The following is a 23,811-nucleotide window of genomic DNA, read 5'->3' on the forward strand; positions in this document are numbered from 1 at the left end:
ACATTGAGAGGAAGTGCAGTGCACAAGATCCATAACTCCATCTTGACTTATTACAGAGTTACTGCCTATGTTACTTTTCCTTGTCCAGAGCATTATTCGAAAACTACTGTTTGAAATTCAATACAACTTCATACAGTTGTCAAGGACATTAAAAGAAAGTGCAGTGCACAAGAGCCATAACTTCATTTTGACAAAATACAGAGTTACTGCCCTTTGATACTTTACCTTGTCCGGAGCAGAACTTAAAAACATACTGGTTGAATTCAAAACAACTTCATACAATGGTCAAGCACAATAAGAGGAAGTGCAGTGCACAACTATAACTCCATCTTCAGTATTTATAGAGTTATTGCCCTTTGTTTCTTTCCTTGTCTTTCTGGACTTATTACAGAGTAATTCAATAAAACTTCATTCAATGCCAACCACATTGAAAGGAAATGCAACATACAAGAACCACAACTATCTTTAATTGCCCACAACCATTACTCTATATTTCAATTCTTTTACAAGGTATTCTGTTACTAGTAACATCCTCATTTCTGAAGCAGTTTTGTGGGGGTATTAATCACATTTAGTGATAGTTCTAGTTCATCTTAATTCCATTGCCTATGTATATTGCTTTGCATTTCTGAATAAAAAAATTATTTTTAGTTTCACATCTTGTATAAGTTGATATATTATTTTACAGTTTGGAGATGGTAACAGAGTCACAACCTATACCTGAGATGACAAAGCAAGAGAGACCGAGGAGTGCTGCCTCTGACCATGTAGACCGTGTGCTTGAGCCTCGTCAGGCAGACCGGCCACAGAGTTCAGTGTTCCATGACTACACAACTGCAACTTCCAGGTGAGAAATTAAAAGTGAATATAGAAAAGGGGGCACAACTCTACACAAAGCACAATGTTTTATTTCAAGGGGCACAACTCATTTTGTTGTATGGACATTTCCCTACTTTCACTAACTTTGCTTTCCATATTAGTTTACAGGGCTATATTGTCATTGCAAGTAAATAGTATAAAATCTTTATAAATATATCCAGTGAAAGAAAGTAAATGCATTGCTTATCAGTCTTGTCTATATTTCCATATACATGTATGTTTGCTTATCAAATACTTTGTGCAATGCCCTTATTAGAAATTGTAACTTTAGATAGATCTCAGTTACATTATTCATCATCCAGTTATGTATTCTATGGCAGTATTTGTCAAGCTTGTCATATTCATGCCACCATTATTCATTTACAGAAAAATGAATGGCTCCTCTGGACAAGTTTGCAGGTCTTTGATTTTCTTTAAAGTTTCAATTCTTGTTCAGAAAATTCTTTTAAATTTAATCAAATTTGGATTTTTCTCCTTTGTTTTTTTTACTGTATTAACACTTGTTGCTTAGAAGACTTTCTGTTCCAAACTTGACTCTATTCATACAAGGGAGATAGTATAAGTCAAAATATTCAAATTTTTCTTGAACATTTTTACAGCAATCTTGAAATACGGACAAGGTTTGTGTCTAACTGTTGTCATGTGAACAATATTGCTATGTTATTTTTCTACCCTGTACACTGGAAAAAAGATTCTGTTGACACACTCCCATTTTTAATATCTCCACATTAAATAATTTTGTTGTTATAATGAAATGTATGTTATCACCCATATGTATCCAAGTTTGGCACCCTTTGGTGGTTTTGTTTTGTTTTCATACAAGATTTTTTTCTATTGATAACTTTCCAGTTAGATGTCTATTATTAATTATCTTTTGTCTAGTTGTGTCAAGTCTGTTGTTTTGCCTTACTTTGACAAATTTGGAGATACCTCATGACAAATAAGAACAAGTTATTAGCCTCATCACTCTACATTTTGACAACATTTTAGGGTATAAAAATTTTAGGGTATATTTTAAAATTTGTACTGATTGAACAGCAAACAGTGTAGACCATGATCAGTTGGCATGAATGTGCAGATTGATATTGATCTGCACTGGTTGAAAGGATAGATTTTGTACCTAGTTTATAAATATTAGAGGACAGCAATGTTTGTCAATACCAAAATGTAAATTTATCTTCTATTTTGAAATATCATCTTTTGTAACACCATTCTTCATGCTATTAATTTCTCATTTTTCTCTTTGGTGTTTTTAGTATAAAGTAATTTAATGGAAGTTTTATCTACTTATTTACTGCTTTGGTCTCTTTTGGCTTATTAAGACTAACTGGAACTATATATAGTAAGGCTATTCTTATTTTCATGCAGGTCCTGAATGCTTAGCCTTTCTTAAATTATAAAATTTCACCATTTTGAGAATTATGATTTAAAAAAAAAATTGAACACAGAGTTCTTGTTTTAATTTAGGACAATAATGAATCTTTAGCAGTTATTACTGTATTTAAACCAATTATCCTTTCCTCATATTTAAGATTACTCAAAGTCCAGCAATTGTTGTTAACATTTCCATTTAGTTGTCTTAGAGTTACTTCCCTTTGATTCTATATCTCCATTATACCTTAACAGATTAAAATTCATTTTCATATTGGGATATTTAGTTATATGTACCACTAAAATGTAGAGATTAATGGACTTGTCTTGCTTTGACTTTGGAACTGTCTATTTATCATTTAATGTAATTTCAATATTATAATTGTGAAAATCAGCAAACAGTGTAGAGCATGGTAATATTGCAAACTGGATTAACACTGGAGGCATAGACAAATTATTATAATATAAAGCATTTAAAGTGTTCACCCTTAACCTGCTGAATGTGTGTTATAAGTTACCCCTACCTTTAATGTAGAACAGTCCATTAAAAGTCTGAAAGTGAATACAAAACTTAAGCTACCAACAGTAAAGAGCCAAGTCAGCCTGTACAGATGTGCAGGTTGACCTGACTCTATACTGGTCGCAAAGGCTGATCACTTTCAGTTCCGGTGGAGTAAATTTTATATATTAGATGTATACATGTATAACGGTTTGGTATTGCAAAACTAATACCTTCATTATTTTGTGTTAATAACTTTGGCATCAGCAGGGATTAAGGGAAGTGACAACTCTATGGTATTCCCATGTTATACATCTGACCAGGCTCTATTTGTTGCTTTTTTTTCAAATATTATGAAATTCTTTCAGTTCCAAATTCAAAGTTGGACAATTCCATTGAAAGTGAAGGTTAATAGTTCAAGAATCAAGCCATCTTATTGTCACATCACATTTTGTTTTTCTTATTATTCAATTGACTCTTTTTTCCATTGATGATATCCATGTTATATAATGAAATGAATACAAATAAATGGTATAACCTGAGTTTAAAATGTTCAGAGATTTACTGAATTTGACACCTGTCACATTTGAGAACAAACTTTAAATATTTAAAAGGTTTGCTCTTTAAGTTCATTTAAAAAAGAAAAAAAAAAGAAGATAAAATGCAGTTAATCTTGGTCGGTCTTTAATGACCTGTACAAAAAGTGAAAAATGATTCTACTTGATTTTTAGCCTTTATCTTAGCAGTCAATAACTTTGTCATGCCATTATTTAATTCCAACCAGTGGTAAAGATATTTAATTTTTGTCACAAAAGATATTAGGAACTAGTTAAAAGATTGATTAAATATCTAAGAGCTGGGGTGATTAGGGATTAATGGTGGCTCTAGGGGTATATACAGGTTTAAAATTAATCAATGTTCATTGAATACAACTTGGTAACTATTGTTTAGTCCGAATAGGGGAATAGATTATCTCAGATTAAGCGTTTGGATTTTATGTTCAAATTGATATAATATACTGTGGGTAAACTAATATATTGAAATTTAAGGATTTTTTCATTGTGTGTGAAAAATTGAAATTATGAACAAAAAAGTTTTCGAAAAACTTTTCATGTGATTTTTTTTTGTTGTTTAAATTATTTATATATTAACTGATAAAAGGTATTTATTCAAAAAGTTGAATAATTTGATTTTCAATCTTGCTGTAAGAAGTTTTTGGAATAGATTTGTGCGCTTTTGTGCAGTTGTGTGAAATACAATACTTTATGGTGTATAATAAATAGGATTTGTTCAAAGGAGCTCGGCAGATATTCGGAATTTGTAATTTCATATATATATACAAAATGTACAAGAATCAATCAATAGATATTTGAAGTGTACCCACTTTAGATAAGGTTTAAATTTTTGGGGCGGAATAATCTTTAGAGATTATCTAAGATTTATGTATTCATTTGTTTGATAGAAACAAATTTTGATACAGGGGTCTAACTATATATTTATATATTGATTGGTAGTAATGCAGTACAGCAGTGTAACTGACTGAAAATTATCTGTATAAACTTGATCTAACGCTACATACTTTAAAAACCTTAGATGGAATAGATTTAACAAAAGTTACTTTAATTCTTAATTGTTGTTAAATATGGTAGGTTAAGTTATGTGTTCTTTTTTTAAAAGACTACATGTTGATCTCGCGTAAAATTTATTTCTACTTCATGAGATTTTTATACTCTATACAACCAAAGTCAAATTACTGATCCCTAAATATCTGCTGAGCTCTGAAATATCCAATTCAAAGTGAAAAAACAACTGGAATTTATGAAATTTTTAGGTGGAATAGAAAGTGATTTATTGTACTGGAGACTTTTAGGATAAATAACTTTTTAAAGAACTATATTTGCAAGTTGTAAAACAATAGAATTAACAGTATGGGTTTTGTTGGCAGTGCTGTGGGAGATATCAAGATCCTGGAAGTTAATCAAGATGGAAAATTTATCCGACTCTTCAATGATGGAAAACAGGTAAAGATATATTTTGATACTCTTCATTAAAGAAGGTAGATAAAGAAATTTTTCTCTTTAAATTCATGAAGTAGAAATAATAGTAAGACAGTAGTTCTGTTTATGTAGTTATAACACAATCTAATATATCTCCTAATTAACAAACAAAAAAACGACTCTTTAATAGTGGAATTAAATAAAAGTACTTTACTAGTCACCATTTTTTTATTTTATTTTATTTGAGTCTCATCCATATTTAACAATTTTAAAAGACATATAAAATTACAATTACAATATGGTCATTCTAAAAAGAATTATCTGAGACTATATGTTTACATATATTAACATATACAGTAAAGTTCCACCATAGAAAAAGAGTAAAATGTGTTGGCTCTTTTTTGAGACTTTTTGTCTTAAGAAATTAAAACCAAAAAAATTGTTGAATATTTTAAATTTTTTGAGACTTCTTCTGAAATTTTGACATTTTTTTGGTATTATTGAAAACATTAAGTCAGCAAAGATCAGATAGAGTCCATGTTTCTTGTAATGGTTATAACATTTTGTTCAGAAACCCGATATTTGTTTTAAACCTGAGGTAATGTAAGGGTACAGTTCTATTTTGTTTTTACAGTATGAAGAAAATTAAACAAATTTTGCAGATTAAGTAGCAAAATGCCACCATTTTCTGTCATTATTTGTTAACATTTGTTTGCATATAGGCCAGGATAGAGGGAGAGCAAGAAAGTGTTAAATTTAACCTTTTGTTATCTCCTGTAAAAATTGTTTAAAGAGTTTAAACTTTGAAATAGAAAATTGAAAACTGAATTTACATAGTATTTAACATTGATCGAATAGAAACTACCGTATTTGTGGCGCTACCCGGGTTTCTAATTAAAGGATAAACTTGACATGTGCGTTTTGTTTGCGGAGTATTAAAAATAAATGAAATGAAACTTCTAGTCAATAGACTGTTTAAAAATTTTTGAATTCCTAATGCCACATACTGTTTGATTATAGGTTATAATTCAAACTTAGATAACGTAATTTTAAAGTTACATTTGCTCGTAGATCAATCGAAAGTGACAAAATTTGACAAGGTCATTGATTTTTGTTTATTGATTAAGGTAAATCATTTTGACAGATAGGTTTTTAATTTATAGTTTTACTATATTTCATTTATATTTGATTTTAAAAGTAAAATTATAAGGGCCCTGTATATGAAAGCGTATACTTTTTTTGAAAATAATTTATTTAATTAAAAAAGAACGAAAGAGTTATGCTTGATTGATAATATTTAATGTAAGGGTAAACTGTACAGTAGTGAAATATAGTGGCTGTTTAGAATAGAGTAAAAACTTTGTCTATGAAAAATATTAATTTTTGATGAATTCAATAAATAGTAGTTTTACCTTGAATAAAAACAGATTAAATTGGTCCAGATATTTCAATTTGTAGATTTATCTCATATGCCCATAATGATAGTATTAAGCTCAGCTCCACCGTGGCACCAACATAGTTTCAAGTATATATATGAATTAAAGTAGTTGCAGAAAAAAGAAATGTGAAATATGTATCCAACAACACCTTATGAGTTGAATATAACAATTCTCTGAAAATTTCAAAAACTTTTAACAACTTGATTGTTTTGTTCTACAGGCCCTGAACTAGTTTGAGAGTTACATGATGATATATTAATATGACTATAAATTATATTATGAAAAATATACTATATGTACATGTATTATGATTGTTTTTTTTTTTCCAGGAAATTGAGTTTGGCGGGTACATGATTCAACAGAATGTTGGTGGCCATCCTGTGGCAGTTTTCCGGTTCCCACCAAGAACAAAATTTGCTGACGAGTCTACTATCACCATCTGGTCTGGTTCCCAGGATCCAAAAGAGCACCAGCCTCCTAAAGACTTTGTTTGGAAGGAACAGCAGAAATGGGGAACCGGCCCTGAATGTACCACCATTTTATGTAAACCAAATGGACAAGTAAGCACTGTTTGCTTGAGAATTATATACTCAAATGAATAAGTAAATACTAACAGTTCTGGACTCGTTTCAACAGATTTATGTAATTATGTACTATTTTAGTATATTTTTGTCAGTGGGTGTTTTCCACTGTGATGTCACTCTTTGAGAAAATTCCAATATGGCGTCTTGCAAACCTGCTCATAAAGTGTCCATAATCAGGTTTATATTCCTTGATTAACTACATGTACATGTTTCATTTTCTATCACAGAGTAGGAACATGGGCAGTCATTTCTCCCAATAAAATATCATGTATTTTTTAAAACGGAATTATCCAAATTATTGATTATTTATTTACCGTTAATTAATGTAATGTAAAATTATTATATTATTACATGAATATAAATGAAGTAAAGAGTAGATATATGGAGAAATGTGAAAGTAAGTGTTGCTATGGGAATAAAATCAGTGAAAAATGAATGAAAAATGCGCAAGTTATTAAAATCGATGTAGATTCAGATTTTCTGTCCACTGTGTTAACAGGCCATAGCATGGATGACAGCAGCTCATAGATTTACAAAGAACCTTTATGAGGAAAGTTTAAGAAGTTCCACAACTGAACATACTCCTAGTAAGTTATATTCATTATACTTCTTTATCACAGGTGCCTGGCATATAACATCTCCACCCTACCATTTTATATACATGTATAATAAACTAAAAATGTTTATTAATGATATAAGAAGGTATGAAGTGAATATTAGACAAAAGGCACCTTTGTTCTTTATTATTTTGTTGTATAATTTGTTTTTACATCTCTCAAATGAAAATAAAAAAATAAACTGTCTAAGACCTTTCCTACTGCATACAGGAAGTCTTCTAGGTTTAATCCTAAGTCTACGGAATTCAAATCGTTGATTTGCCAAGCTTTGAATTTGGAACAGTCCATTTAAAGTTTAAGGGATTTCAATATCAAAATACAAAAATTCAGCTAACACAAATAGTATAGAGCCAGGTCAGACTACACAAATGTGCAAGCTGGCCTGATTCTGCTCTGGTGGTAAAGGCTGATCACTTCAGGGTCCAGCAGTAATAACCGTTAGCCAGCTAGAACCTATGTTGCGCACATGACTGTATGTAATCTGCAGTTATGATAACTACAATACAATATCAAAAGGAAATGTGACTTTGTTATATTTTTGCAGACATGTGACTACAATATTTAAATAAATATTTGTACAGTCATAACCATTACCCCACTAAATATCTTAAAGGAATAGGAATGGATGGCTTGATGTCTGTCTAATATAAATATTCATCATTTAAAAATAGGTATCATGACAGTTTTTCTGTTGACATCAACCCTATAAGTGAGAAATTCGTATTTTAAGACACTATTTTTTACTTGAGAAATAAGTTCATGGGCGCCGCCATTTTGGCGTTCTGTCATTCTCGCGAGACAGACGAGACCGAGATTGTGACGTGTATTACCCACTTCCGGTAAAGGTGTACACGCTGGTACAACTGAAATATATCTTGATGAAGAACTTAATTAATCTTATTGCGTACATTATTTATTATTTATGAAAACATCATATGGAACTGTATTGCTTTAATTAATTAATTGAAGACGCCGCAGCATTAATTATCAATTGTCCGATTTTCAAGCTTGTTGATGATCCCACCACATGATTTAAGCAACGACTGCTTAGTTTTCAAAGATAAACCATCAATTTAATTTAAGTACTTTAAGAAACTTCTTCAAATTGACGATATATCCTTTTATTTTGTACTTAATTTTCACTAGACAAGCTGTCCGAATAGGGTACATCACCGGTCATGTATCTTTTTCTCAGGGTAAAATATCAACTAAATCCAATATGCATAGATCTGCTGAGGACGCGATTTTCCGACATTGACGCTAAAAATAAAATGGCGCAGGAAAATCGGCAGCTAGACTAATATCGTATGAAAACAAAACTGTCTGTTCGGTTATTTAGGCACCCAGTCAAAACTGGTACCAACAGCAACAGGTTGCCCATTGGGCATTCCCCTGTAATTACGCATATTCTCGGGTTTATCCAGTTCCCTATAGCTTTTTTCCACGTTATCTACTTACCCAATCCCTTTCCCACACAGATACGCATTTCTACTACCGTAAATTTAATCCAATAAAACAAAAAATCATAAATCTACTTAATATTTAAAATGATTATTGGTAACTGAAAAAAATGTGTTGCTATTTTATGAAACAGGTGCGGAACTGAATTTCCCCTAAGGTCATTCGGTTCACTGATGAAGCGTAAAAAAAAAGATGTCTATTTCGTCATTAGAATATTTGACAAGGGTGATTAACCAATCAGGGCAACATTGTGCATGATCAAAAGGTCTGTCGGCACAGAGGCATACAAGGAGCAATAAAAATCGTTAGTACACAGTGTGACACGAACATTTGGTGCAAATTAGGAACAATTAAAATGGATAATGCACAGTATTAGACATAATTAGTAAGAACCAAAAATTGTGTGAATAAATTATGCAAATGAGATTTTTGAGCAGCCAATAAAAATGTTTTGCCTGCAGTTAATATTAGGCTACGAATACGATGTAAATAAATACCACACATCATCATACGTTGACAGACATGTTAACAATTTACTTTTCAAAAGAGTTGCTTATATTTTTGAAATGTGTACATCACTACTAACATATGTTCACACCTTTTAATTTGAAAGTCAGAATCAAACTGCAAAACTTTAATTACATGTACTATTAAGAACACGTTTTAGTAGGATTATTTATAATAATGATAATTATCGCCGTTCAATAATTAACAGCCAATTATTCGTTGGTGCGTTTGTTTTTTTAATTGCATTATTTGATTGTGAAACTTTGTTAAATAATAACATGTGTATTTATTAACTCGGTGAAATATTGTTTAATTACATTAAGATGAGACTTTAATGACCATAGCATTGTTTGGAGTAACGGGCATCACTGGCCTGAAGTGGTGCGACCGGTAGATATTGATTTTTTATTTGTTTCTTTATTTTTTTTTTGGATATTGTTACGTATTTTGAACCATAAAAAATCTCCTCTACACCTCCTGTGAAAATTAAATTGTCTGGTCAATACTTTACTATATAAATAATTCGCTACGATTCAACTACATGTAGATTAGAAAGATGTGGGGAAATGACATCACGCGCACTTGTTTTTATACGGCCAATACACAAACATGGCCGCGCCTACTGATTTGTAGACATCGGTGATTTAGCGATTTAAATTTTGTTATCATTTGTTTAATATTATTATTTGGCGGCAGAAAATTTGCAGATTTATTATTTATAGTATTCTTTTTCTGAAATCAAGTTTTTATTCTAACCTTGTCTTTCCCTTTAAATGAACTTATCTATCTTTTAATCTGGACCAGACCATTATATTTAGGAAAAATTCCAAAATATGTACTGACTGAATAGTGAACAGTTCACACCATTATCATACTGCTCAGATGTGCTGGCTGATCTTGGTCTGCACTGGTTGCATGGGTAAATTCTGTAGCAGCCAGCAAACAGAGTAAAAGTTGAAACAAATATGGGTAATTGGTTACAATTTCATCAATAAAATAGGAATATTATATTCACATAATTCTGATTTCAGTACCAGACACTGGTGTACCAACAACTACAGGTCAAGATGAGGTGCTAACAGAAATGAATGTTAACTTGAACGAACCAAAACAAGAACCTGTTTACTTAAGAAGGTAATCATTTTGTATACACGTATAAACTTAATTCTATTATTCTTTGAAAAATTCATAATTCAATAAATATAAGTTTTTGCAATTCAAATGTTTCCTTTAATGATATACAGCATTATTTACTGAAACCAAATCAAATGATGAATATTTGTATGTACATTAATCTATGCTTAATGAGAGCCAATCCTCTTGTTAAGGCAGATAAAGCAGCTTTCACTGTCAATTGCAGACCCTGGGCATGTCTTCAGTCATGCCCTCAGAGGGTTAATTTTGAACCAAAGGTGGTGATAGCTTCATGCAATTTCCACAGAATATTATCCAAAGATATTAATTTTGAGTCAAAAGTAAGTCACTGTACTGCGGTCAATTAGAACCTAAATGTACAGTACCCTGACACAATTATGATCTGTATTTCTTCAGTTTTAAAATGTTGTTGTTTTCAGAGAGAAGCAGTCTCCGCCCTCATTGAATGCACAGAAACATCCTCATGGTACAAGCCCCAGCAAAGAAACACACCCACATACTGGTCAGCCACGCCCCTTCACATATGGTAATGATAATAGCAGTGTAAACAGACAGTCCAGGGTACAGTCTACAAGGCCAGACCCCATACCAGGTATAAGGAATTTATAAAACTACTCAACTACAGTTGTAGCTTAATTTCAACATGTTCATTTACTCCTAGGGGTACTTTCATACTTCAAAAGAAGGGAATTTGATTTATCTTATCTTGGTATTAAAAGAAGGTCAAGCAAAAACACTTCATCATAGCACCAAGTGGAGCAATTCCTATGACATGGGAAGGTTCTGGTAACTGCATATCATTTGAATGTGTATAATTGTAATGTAACAAATATTGAAATTAATGTCACTTGATTGAATGATACTTATTTTTAACCTGTTTGATGGAGGAGGGCAACAGATCTCCCTTTGTCTTTAAATTCTGGCAGAAGTTGTACTTGAGTAAAACCACATAAGAAGAAACTAAAATTGGAATTCAAACCCACAGTCCTTGGTTACAATTGATTTTAAGTCAGTATCTTTAACAAGTCAGCCAAGAAAGCTGTGAAACATGGTCTTCATATAACTTGGTCTGATATTTTTCAGGTCAACCATATGCTGGTGGTTCAGCAACAAGAATAGGCAGTGCACCTCTTAGAAAATACCATGGCACAGCAAATACTGGTAACATTAGAGGAAGTGGAGCAATAGCCAATCGCAGTGTACGTTGCTTATCTATTCTTGTCAAATAATTAATCTTAGTCAATCACTGTATGTGTTACATATTTGAATAAGTAAATCATGCTCGATTAGCCAATCACAGTATGTGTTTTATATTAGAATTTTGATATTATGCTAGATTAACCAATCACATTGTATGTTTCATATGTTGAAAATTTGAAATCATGAAGAGTGATTATGTCCCAAAAAGAAGGTGGAAGTTAGTTTTAATATATGAATATGTTTCTTATACAAATAACCATTGTCAACCTAACATTTTAACTAAATATTTTACTGTGTGTAAGAATAATGTACTAACAACAAGTAAACTGGTTTTTGTAACTTTTTTCTGAGCTTTGGATAGAATGATTACAAAAGTTAGAGGAAAAATTTCTAAAAAGAATCTTTAAAGTCTTTTTAAATAACTATATTTTGTCTTAAAATGGGCTTGCAGTGAACTGCATAATTACATTCATGTTTTAATTGCATTTATTCCATGCACAAAAGATCATTTATTGAAAGTTATTCCAAAATTAAATACAATAAAAACTTGAACGAATTTAAACTCATTTCAAAATTTACATGCATTAAGTTTGGGATTCTGTATTTCTAGCGAGGTTATATACTTTTCAAGTAAATACAGGTGAAACTGATATTGTCATATATTATTTCCTTTGTTTAATGCATGTCCTTGTTTCTCAAATATAGCATGATGTAAATATCTTACATTATTTGAATGCCAAGTTTTGTGTTACTGAATGCCAAGTTATGGTATAAGTTATTGCACGCCAAGTTACGTGTTATTGAATGCCAAGTTAATTGCATTCAATGTTGAACTTTGTTACTGAATAGTGGAAGGTCACTTGAGGATATTTGTCATAATTTTTTTCAATACACAAAATTTTTAATGTGGGGGAAAAATCATTGTGATATTTTTTTAACAATTGAATGACTTTTACTGAATTGTTTTTTCCAGTCAGTCAATAGCCAGTCTTAATAACAGATATTTTAACAACTTTAACCATTTCTGATATAATTATTTAGATTTTGAATCATTTGAAAAATGAATGCATTAGTACTTAACAAGAAATTAGCAATCTATTGAACCAGACACAAGGGGAATAACTATGATGTACAGTCTTCTCACCACTCAATGGCACATGCATGATGCAAATATTGTCTCACAGAACATTAAATATTTATTTTTTTATGAGAATTTAAATTCAATGTGATCTGATTTTATACTGCAAAATTGATAACTTGATTTAATGATACATTTTTATGTAAACAAATTTTCGATTTGAATTATCTAATATATACTAAATGCCCTGGTGTGACAAATTTAACATACTACTAGTGTAACATCTTTAAGGTTTTTCTAATCTAATAATATAAGAATGAAGGGAAGTTTAATTTTTGTAGGACTAAAATATTCATAAATTAAAGAACATGTTATTCAGATAGATGTTTGCTTTAATAACTGGAAAAGCTTTGAGTACTTTTGCTGTGAGGTAGCGGTGTAACATATAGTACAAGTGTTTAATTTGATATTTACATAACTTCATGACATTGTCATAACTCTATGATACACGGTTATAATTACATGACATTGACAAAACTATGTGACATTACCATATCTTTGTGACATTGACTTAACAAATTGACATTATCATATCCTTTGTGACATTATCATGTCTCTGTGACATTGACTTAACTTTGTGACATTATCATGTCTTTGTGACATTGACTTAACTTTGTGACATCATAACAATTTAACATTGACCTAACTATATGACATTATCATATTTTTATGACATTCATTTAACTCTGGGTTATTGTCCTACATGACATTGACATAACTCTGAGACATTGACATTATAAACTATGAAACATTGTCATAACTCTGTGATACAGTCATAATTTATGACATTGACATCAATCTGTGACATTGCCATGACTTTTTGATATTGACATTATTTTTTGACATAGATATATCTATGGTATTAATATTACTCTCTGGACTTAAAAAATAGCAAGTTATAACAATGTTATGATGAACGTTTGAGTAGATTAGCTATAATTATAGTGATAGATATAATTATTACAGGTGTTATTAAGTTTTTACCTTGAAGTTTTAGGTGTCTGAGGTTCTCAGATATATGAATTTGGAATCTTGGCATGACACAAGGGTCTCTATGACAAATTTGTTGAAGATTATAATGTCAAAAACATTCATGGCTAATCATTGTCTCTTTGAATAAATATGACTTGTTTGAAGCTATGGAATTATTTTGTAGATGGGTTTAACATGTTAGTATATAGTAAATTATTTGGAGTATGGGTACAAATTACAAATTTATATCTTATTTTATTTGCAACAAGTCTCTTTTTGTTTGAAATGTTTATATACCAACATTTTGTTATTATTATTATGTTATGAAATGATATTCATTTTGTGTGCATGGATTGCTCTTGCTTTACAAGAAGACTGCATGATTTGGAAGATGGCTATAGTGTTAACTAAGCAGAGCACATTTCATTATTTATCTTATTTTGACTTCCTTAATGTCAAAGTTAGAGACTTTTAATTTATTTTAGCAAATATTATTATGTAATTATCAATTTGTGAAATTTGTGAAATATATTAAAAATGTCTAAAAAGGTTTACTTGGCCAGATTTGATATAAATTAAAGCTATAAAAAACAAAATACAATAGTCACAGAATTATTCTATTTTGGCTGAACAAAACAATTTAGAATGAATTCTATTAGAAGTTATTACAAATCCTGAGAGGTATTTAGATGCCTACATTCGTATCTATATACAGTATGATAATTTTACAAATAGATATAAGTACTAACATTGACAAAATATTTTATGGATTTTAGGCCAGACAAAATAGTTTCCTGTCCTATCTGGTAACGAATTCTACATCGCCACGATTGTAACGGATATGAATTGTGTAAATTAAACATGTTTGCTTAAAATGTGCCAGTTTGTTCTTTAAAAATGCAGCAAAAATACTTAATGCTTTTCCATGAATCTTTGGATCAACCTTTTCATATGAATGTTTCAATTTTGAAAAAAAGTCTCAAAAAATTAGCATATAGAATTAATCTGCTCTTTAATATTCATGTGATACAGATGCTTTATGATGAATTTGCATTCAGACTCACCAATACCATGAAATATCAGTTTAGAATAAAATATGCAGAAGTATAATGTTGGATTTAAATTCAACTTCATATCATGTGCATGAACACCCAGTGATTTTTCTCACTTAATTGGCAAGAGGCCTTAGCCTCTTGATTTTAGGAAACATTATTGCTAAAATTGCTAATTCGGGAAGAAAGAAGCAGGTTTAAGTTCTGATTTTTTGGGAAAACTGCATGATTTTAAAAAAAATTCAATTGGGAAGAGGTCCTTTTCCGGAGTCTGTTATATAAGCAGGAAAATCACTGACACCAAGACATTGGCACGAAGGTTTTTAATGACAGGTATATTCTCTGAACAGGTTTTTTTTTTTGTTACAAACAAAAAAATGAAAATTTGGTTAAGTTTTATATAATTGTGTTCTTAAGTCAGGAATGAACTAAAAGTATAATAGGTTTGACTGCATATACACAGAGCAGAAAAAAATTTTTTATTGAAAGGAGAATGTAACTATGCTTTGAATATTTTTAATACATATTATTTGTTGTTATGAAAGGTTGATCCAAGATTCAAACAAAAAGATGGCTTTTTACCCCTTGCTGAAAGGGCATGCTAGTTCTAACAACCCTAACCACCATGTTGACCGTTTCCTTACTGTTTCATGAATATCTTCAGACTTTTGCTAAGAAAAAGATCTTCTTTTTGTCCTCACTTTTAAGTGTTTTCTTCAATTTTAATTGTTTTTGGAAATGTTTGAATAAATTTTTCCAAACTCCTGCCGCTATAAAAGAAACCTTCATTTTCCCACCTTTTCTTTGAACAAATTTGTGTTGTATCGTAAAAAGAACAAGATTTTTTTTATTTCTTTTTGTAAAGAAGTTCCAAAATTATTTAAAGAAGCAGGGCTTAAGTTTGAAGCACAGAGTTTTTAAAGAAATTATATAATTCATCTGATGATCCTTTAAGCCAGCTCTAATAAAAAATAATCTCTGTTTTAACATAGAATATAACATTATGTTTTTTATGTAAATTAGACATAGAAGTTTGTGCTAATTATGTTTGTGTAATTCAAAAGGTACAGAGAATGATTTATATTAACCAAACTTTTTTGTTTTACCATCTTAAATGTGTTTGTATTACACATTGTCTGAAGTGATACACAGGTTCAACATAAAATACAGTAAATTTACTGCAACTGCTGGCACCTTGTTTATGTGATATATATATAATTGACTTTTCTCTGAATAAAGTAAGCAAACTTTATTTGCCTATGACCTGATTTATAGTACCAATGGTTTGTGCAACCAGGCTTAACACCTTTACCTGCATGATTTAAGAAGTTGGATTTTGAAGTCCATTTACTTAGCCGTCCGATCAGCGCAATAGGACTATAGGACTGTGTATCGGGCAACCAAAGGTTGATTCCCAGACTTAGCAGGTCACTTTCATTGTGATTAATCATGAAATCCTTTCTATGGTCATTCACACTGTACCTCTGCTCTGGCTTGTACAGAAGTTTCAGTTCCTTGCGAAAGTGAAGGCAACTACTACTGGTAAACTGCTTGCCCAGGAACGGTGCAGTGCTCTGGTAAATTCAATGTGGCTTAGACCAATAATTTTACTTTAACAATGGACATATTGCAATTGAATTCAAAGCAGAAACAAGTCCAATCAGCAGATTGCAGAATATGCCTGTTGACTTATGACAGATTAATGTTGAACCCTCCAAATGTTCATTCAATCCGGCCCTGTGAATTTAGAAATTCAGACCGAAAATTTTTTCACATATTTTACAAAACCAGCAAACAGTGCACTGTTGTATGATAAACTAACTGTATTTTATGCTATATCAAGTGTTTATATATTTATCTTTTGTGTTGCAGTTGCATTTTGTGTTGTTGTTGTTTTTGTTGTTTACGATTCACAGTGGGTGTTATGATATGTTTGTTTCTAGGCTGGGGTAATTCGTCACGGTCCTCCCACACCGTTTCTATCTCCTAAACAGCAAGAGTACTCAGAGTTTACAGAATCGCGACCATTTGTACGATTTTCAACATAGTTTAGGTGTGTTGTCTAACCTTATACCCATGTATGTTTTTTTTTGTTCCTTCCTCTGTCTTGTTTTTTTTATCTATTTTTATTTTTTTTCCTCACATTGCACCAAATCATGTAACCCAAGTTGTTTGTACACACGCCTGCACGTATATCATTGTTGCTTTCATGTACATGCTGTCCCTTAGAACCTTCTGTGTCAATTATTTATATCACTCTCACTATCATTCTCTGATTGGTTGATTTTTATTTTGTTGGTTAAATTATAGTTGTAGTACCATATGTGATCATTGATCATTTTAAATACAATATTTTTGTTCACATATATTTTTTTTATTATTACCTTTTTATCAGTTGCCCCCTACTCTGGGTTTTTTGGAAAAGCAATATTTGTTTGTCTTTGTGAAAGTGTTTCTTCTTCGTTTTGTTTTGCCATTAGTTTTGTAAATTACCACACTTGGGTGTCAAGAATATTAAGTTTTGTAATTTTAATTATGACCTTAACCAACCATGTACTATCTCATTATATATTTTGTGTTTCAAAGGAAATGCTTTTGAAAGAGTTATTGCCCTTGGTTCATGAATACATGTACATTAATGATACAAATGACATTTGAAAGAGTTATTGCCCTTATTTATACAGCAGTAATGTTTGTCATTTTTCCATTAATTTTGTCAGAAGGATATTTCTTCTTTTTGTCCATAGAAAGACTAAATGCACACTTCTTCTTTTTTTCTTTAACATTTTCAGCTATGCATGCTTTTTGTAATTTTCTTTTTTTTTCACAGTATTTTTTCTTTAAATTTTCATCAGTAGCATATATTTCAGTTAAGAACGCCACAACTTCCAGTGTAAGATATGAAATAACAGAATAACCATGGTAAATTTGTGTGGAACATTTTAGCACAGGAGTTATGGCCATAGGAAAATTTTGTGTGGATTTTTTAGCATGGGATATAGGGCTATCGATATAGGGCTCTTGTGAATTTTGTAGAATGTGATAGGGTTGTTGTATATTTGTGTGGACTTCTATGTGTAGGAGCTAGAGCTCTAGTGATACTTTGACAACTTCTATACAAGTGGGAAAGGGCTATGGTATCATTGTGAGGACTTTATTGCAGGGGAAATATGGCTATAGTAAATTTGTGTGGATTATTTAGCACATATTATATGTGGTGTTAGTGCATTTGTGTGAACATTTAAAAGGAGGGGTGCACTATAAGGCATAGGAGATTATATGGCTCTAGTTAATTTGTGTTGAATTTTAACAGAACTGAAAATCATTTGCCTTCAGTATTATAAGAGCCAGACCAGCCTGCACATCCTTGCAGCCGGAACATGCTTTATACTGAATTTGTCTGAGTATCATTCATTTTGTTATCCCCTAAATTGATAATGGGTAGCTCCAAATATGAAAATCTTACAGGTCTATTTAACCAATGCAGCTGGTTAAGGTTAAGCACACTGGGGATCGCAGGGCTCAAAATTTGTGTGGGGCTTTTTAGCACGTGAGGTAGTGGTCTTTGTTAACTTTTAAGTGAGAAGAAGAGACACAAGGAGTATTAGAGTATTTATTGTTAGATTCCTTCATAATAAAATCAGGGCTCGAGTAAAATTGTAAGGGGGATAGGGCCATTATATAAGCGTGTTCATAGTAAAGTAGCAAGCTTATTAAATCATACTTGTTACATAAAATTGTGTAGAATTTGTAGATAGGTGGATAGGGCTCTTTGTTTAGTTTTGTACTTTAATTTTAAGGCTCCTTTTTTAGTTTTTACACTGAAAAAATAAATTCTTCTGACAGATTGATTTTAGCATTTATGATAAGTTATCAGATTTTTAAAAAGATTTTTACATTAAATTTTATGCCATTTATATAGTGTATAAAATTTTATTGAAGTCAATCTCAAGCTGTTGATATTGTTTACAATAAATTAACTTACAACATCTTGGGAAAGATCCTTTACTTTTGATACCCCTTGATCTTTATCCCTTTTGGCTGTTATTCCTTCCCTTACCAAAGTAAATTAGTTGAAGAGACAAACTGATTACAACCAGCCCCTAGGTTATAGTTACACTTTATGTAAAACAATGTTTAACAGAAATCTAAAACACTAAAAACCTGAACATTTGTAAAATTGCTGAAGAGAAATATTCTTTTAACCATTTGAAATTTTTTTTTCTTTATAATTTAATTATCAGTTTAAAAAGATTATGGAACCAAAATTGTGTGTTCAATTAAGTCTACATGTATTTACAGTTAAGAAATGGTGTGCTTGCCAACACATTTAGTCAAAATAAAATTTGCTGTGTGTTTTTCATCTTTTAGCTCATTTTCTTATCATGTACATTTTTTTCTGCCATTCTATAAGCTTTAATTATGCTTCAACCCTTTCCTTTCCATTTCTAACCATGTGGCCCTTTTGTTCTTTTAGGGAATGCAGCTATAGTCCAAAAGTTAAAAGCATGGGTTTAATTATAACAACTTTAGTGTCAGTTATTTGTGTAGCATCAGTGTTGTGCATACTAACGTAATCCTGCAAGGGTGAAATTATTTTTACATAATTATGTGATTTTTTTTGTTCATATAAAATTATGAAAATATAAAAATAAAGTATTTACTTCTTGTTTTATTCTTTTTATTGACATAAATTGCCATTGGTGAACAAATTTTTTGATGACTTATGACAGTTAACTCTTACCCTGCTGTAACTAAAAGAGATTTAAACCTTTGCCACAAGTATAGAGAGCCAGGCCAGCCTGCACTTCCTATAGGGCCAGGCTCTATACTGTTGGTAGTTAGCTCAGTTTTTGTAATTTTATATTATAAACGTATAACATTTGAATGAACATTTACTTTCACACATATGGCAGGTTAGGCGTTAATTTAGTGTATGTTTCAAAGAATAGATTCTTATAAATGTAAAAGTTTTATTTGTTTAAAATTCACAAAACTTTATATCTTTACTATTAAATATTTCCTCAATAGTTGTCCTGTATGTGAATTTAATTTAAAACATGATATTAGAAACATCATATTAGAGGTAAAACTGCTTATGATATTTTAAATTTCTCTTTGTATATAATTTAATTGTGATCAATCAAAATCTCAGTTTAAATCATATAAATAATTATATTTTATTGGTTGTATTATTTATTTTCCAGGAACCTGGTATGACATCTGAGCCACCTAACCCCTTTCAGACCCCTCATCGAAGGTTTGAGAAGGGGATGGAACAGTTACAGTCACAACATCATGTTAGTTTCAACCCACCCATGCCACGCCCTCCATTGTTCTCAACCTGGTAACCATGACAACAAAGACATGTACATAAATAGACTCATGTTAAAAAAACTGTAAAAAAATATTAAAATGTGGGTATTAAATTTCGTGGATTTTGTCTATAATTGAACTATTACATAGAAATTGACATATTTATTCCATCATTTACTTTGAAAAACTAAGAATAGGATTTCTACTTACCATTTGATTTGATTTTGTACCAAAAGATAAAAACAAAATCCACAAAATTTAATCACCCACTTATGAGAATTGAAATTTCAGTGTACCACTGCAGCAGATTTATTGCTCAGAAATATGGGGATTTCACTAGTCACAAAAATATTCTTATTTTCATCATGGTGTAGCAAATTTATTTTGCTTTAACATGGAGATATTAAGGATTTAAATTCACTGTTTCACAAAATGAATGTTTGGATGATGTTTTTACTTTATCCTCTGTTTGAACATATATCTGTATCAGTTTTTGGCTTTACTAAAGCACAAGATATTGAAATGGAGAAAAAGCTTTTTGCCACTGTATTGTATAACAGCACATGCAATGAAAAAAATTGTTTTGTTTAGATTTTTATTTTACAAACATCACAATAATTTACCTTTAATGGAATGTGAAGCCATATGCACTTTATTTAAATGTTTAGAAAAAATTTAATTAACCTAAATTTGATAATTTTTAAAATCATAATGAATGTGTCAGTGATAAAAAGGTTACACAGGTCAAGGTCATGTTACCAGGGGAGACCATCATGTAGAGATAATTTCACATAGACCAGGATTTGTGCATTTATTCTGTGTATTCAGATTTATTTTTTCTTTGCTGTAGAATTTTGTTAATTGTTTGTATTTTTACAAGTACATTCTATGTTTACTTATTTATTTACATGGAAACGTTACCATATTACAATTCAATGTGACCTTTCTCAAAGGTCATGCTTCTTAAATAGTTATGACCTTGATTTATTCAAAGGTCAAGGGTTAAACACTACAATAAGGTATAACTAGAAAGGTATTCAACATCCAGCAAAAATTTTCTTCTCTCAAAATATAATTTCTGATAGACCCTGTTTTTTTATGTGTTAACAGAAAGGTAATGTTGAACTTGTCAGTACCTCTGCTTGTCAATGAAAAAATGAAAGTTTGTTGTTGTGTTGTTGTTGTTTTTCTTTTTATAAAAGATATTTCTTGTAATTTAACTGTTGAATTACAAAAGCATATTGATTTGTTGCAAAAATGTTTGAATTTAGTGTCATGACAGTTTCTTTTTGTTTTGTTTGTTGTTTACAAATTGACAATTCTGCTGCAGTTTAAGATGTCTACATGTATATAAATTAAAATTTGTAATGTATATTAAGACTCATTTCATATAGAATTAGATATGTAAACAAAAAAAATCTATGCAATACCCTATTTTTAAATAGTAAGAAACAAGAAAAGCATTATGTACCATTTATTGAATCAAAATTACACAAAATAAAAGGAAATGTTAAAGCATAGTACCATGTACGAATGTAAAGTTCTTTATAATTTTGTGTATATTAATTATAATTTATATAAAATAAGGTAATTTCAACTTTCGATGAAACAAAATTTTAAATGTCACCTAGAATCTAGGGTAAAGAGATTTTGTAGTGAGGAGGCAAAGTGGCAAAACAAAATAAAAAACAAAATGCTTGAAATATCATAAGCTTGAATAACAACTTTTTGAAATAATTTAAATTCTATTTTCAACTCTGTGATACTTACATTCATGTTTAATAGGGCTATTTGGTCTTATTTATTTATTTTTGATGACCAATAAAGTATTACAATTTGAATGGCCTATATGTTGTGAGTTTTGAATATATTAGTGCTTCTTATTGGTGTTAACTGCAACTGCGGCCAAATTACTTACATTATTTAGAAAATAGTTCCAAAAGTTGATGCTGTGTATTATTTTGCTCCGTCCAAAAGTAGGTCCTTTGTGTTTTTTGTTGCTTTTGAGATTTAGAAGGCATAAAGAAGCTGATTTCTGTGATACATATATATTATATATATTTTGTTTGTTTAATATTTCATTGATTCTGTTAGTAGAAACTATTAAAGGTATGCTTTTTGTTTCTATAATGTTATCATATATCATTATTATTTCATTGATTATTATAGGTAGGACATTTAACTTAATTTTTGCCAACATCGTATATTATTTTATGTGTTATTTTCTTTTTTCAAGGCTTTTTTAATTAACTCTATTTAAACTCTATTTTAGTAGTTGCATTGTTTTATAATTTTAAATTATATATATTTTATGTTAGTTGAATTTTTTTTAAGTTTGGCGTAATTTTAGATTTTTGGATATTTCATCGTTCAAGATTGTTTTTTTGTTTACTCCGTCTATAATCGGGGAAATACGGGGAAATACAATACAGTCATGAAAAAGAACCTTAGATGGTAAGTCTCATACATATTAATTGATAAGAAAGTTGTTGTTTTGAACAACGTATTTGTTTATCATTTCGGTAATTATTGTTAGAAAGAGTTTTACATATAATTCAGGTACTGAACTCGTTTCTTGTTGTAATAAAGCAACTCTGTATATGAAAAAAATTCAAACTGTCACACAAACTTACTTTCCAGCAACATTATTGTATGAATGATTGTTTTCATCAATGCTTTAATATGTAGACAAAAAGATTTTTACTATTTATTTAATGTTATCCATGCAGTAGGATTTTAAAATTATTATATTACAACTTCAATTACTATTTTTCCAATAAAACAGTCTTACTCAATGTTTTTGTGTTATTCTTTTCATTTATATTCAGTGTACTAGCAAAACAGTCTGTGCCTTAAGCCCATACTATGAAGTCCTGATGCACCCACCACCAGTTCTTACCACAAGGTTATAAACATTTTTATGCCCCCATTTAATGGGGGGCATTTAGATTTATCCTTGTCCGTCCGGCCGCACTCACAGGACAGTAATTATGTGGCTAGAGGGACAATAGGTAACTGTTCTTTCTCTTTGATGTCATTCATTCCGTAATGCTTTTATGTGGCTATTTTCTTTTGTGTGGCTAAAAAGAACAATAGCGTAGCCACATTATTACTCTTCTGTTAGAACTTCCATCCGTCCTTCCATCCGTTCTCTTTTGTGTCGCATGTAGCTCAAAAAGTATTTGACCTAGAGTCATGAAACTTTATAGAAATGTTGATCAGCATGTGTTGTTGTGCATCTGGTATTTTCATGTGGATATATTTAGCATTTTTAGACTTATTGCCCTTGACTTAGTAAAAATTTATGATTTTCAACTTGTGTTGCACGTAACTGAAAAAGTATTTGATCTAGTGTCATGAAACTTTACAGGATGTGCACCTGGGGTTTCACTTGTGGATTTATTTTGTTTTGTCAGATTTATTGCCCTTGACTTAGTGAAAACCGTTCCATTATGTTGTGTTATTTGTTCCTCGAGTGCTTGAGTTAGAATCAACCAACTTTACAGGAATAATGATCAACATCATTGTGAAACTATGCACCTGGGTTTTTTTTCAGTTCTGTTAGAGTTATTGCCCTTAACTTAGTATAAATTGCAATTTTCAACTTGTTCATGCATAACTCAA

General features: G+C 30.6%; 1 protein-coding gene across 13 annotated transcripts in view; it reads left to right on the forward strand.

The window, feature by feature from the left end:
- The window catches only part of LOC132749698 (neurofilament medium polypeptide-like), a 58,430-nt gene extending 35,448 nt beyond the window's left edge, over window positions 1–22,982 (forward strand). For 5 of the 13 annotated variants that reach the window (XM_060739554.1, XM_060739567.1, XM_060739566.1 and 2 more), the window contains 10 exons: window positions 689–847; window positions 1,246–1,278; window positions 4,695–4,770; window positions 6,515–6,745; window positions 7,269–7,356; window positions 10,386–10,488; window positions 10,929–11,101; window positions 11,593–11,708; window positions 14,596–14,625; window positions 20,079–22,982. In XM_060739554.1, coding sequence (XP_060595537.1) covers window positions 689–847; window positions 1,246–1,278; window positions 4,695–4,770; window positions 6,515–6,745; window positions 7,269–7,356; window positions 10,386–10,488; window positions 10,929–11,101; window positions 11,593–11,708; window positions 14,596–14,625; window positions 20,079–20,222 — 1,153 coding nt within the window. In that variant the 3' untranslated portion in view covers window positions 20,223–22,982. Of the gene's footprint in view, window positions 1–688; window positions 848–1,245; window positions 1,279–1,478; window positions 1,500–4,694; window positions 4,771–6,514; window positions 6,746–7,268; window positions 7,357–10,385; window positions 10,489–10,928; window positions 11,102–11,592; window positions 11,709–12,319; window positions 12,350–14,595; window positions 14,670–16,814; window positions 16,950–17,741; window positions 17,794–20,078 lie in introns of all 13 variants that reach the window. The other 8 variants (XM_060739555.1, XM_060739561.1, XM_060739562.1 and 5 more) reach the window with 8 other exon arrangements.
- The last annotated feature ends 829 nt before the right edge of the window (window positions 22,983–23,811 follow it).

This window comes from Ruditapes philippinarum, unplaced genomic scaffold, assembly GCF_026571515.1.
Source record: "Ruditapes philippinarum isolate M1 unplaced genomic scaffold, ASM2657151v2 ctg178_1_1_1_1, whole genome shotgun sequence".
Classification (NCBI taxonomy): Eukaryota; Metazoa; Mollusca; class Bivalvia; order Venerida; family Veneridae; genus Ruditapes; species Ruditapes philippinarum.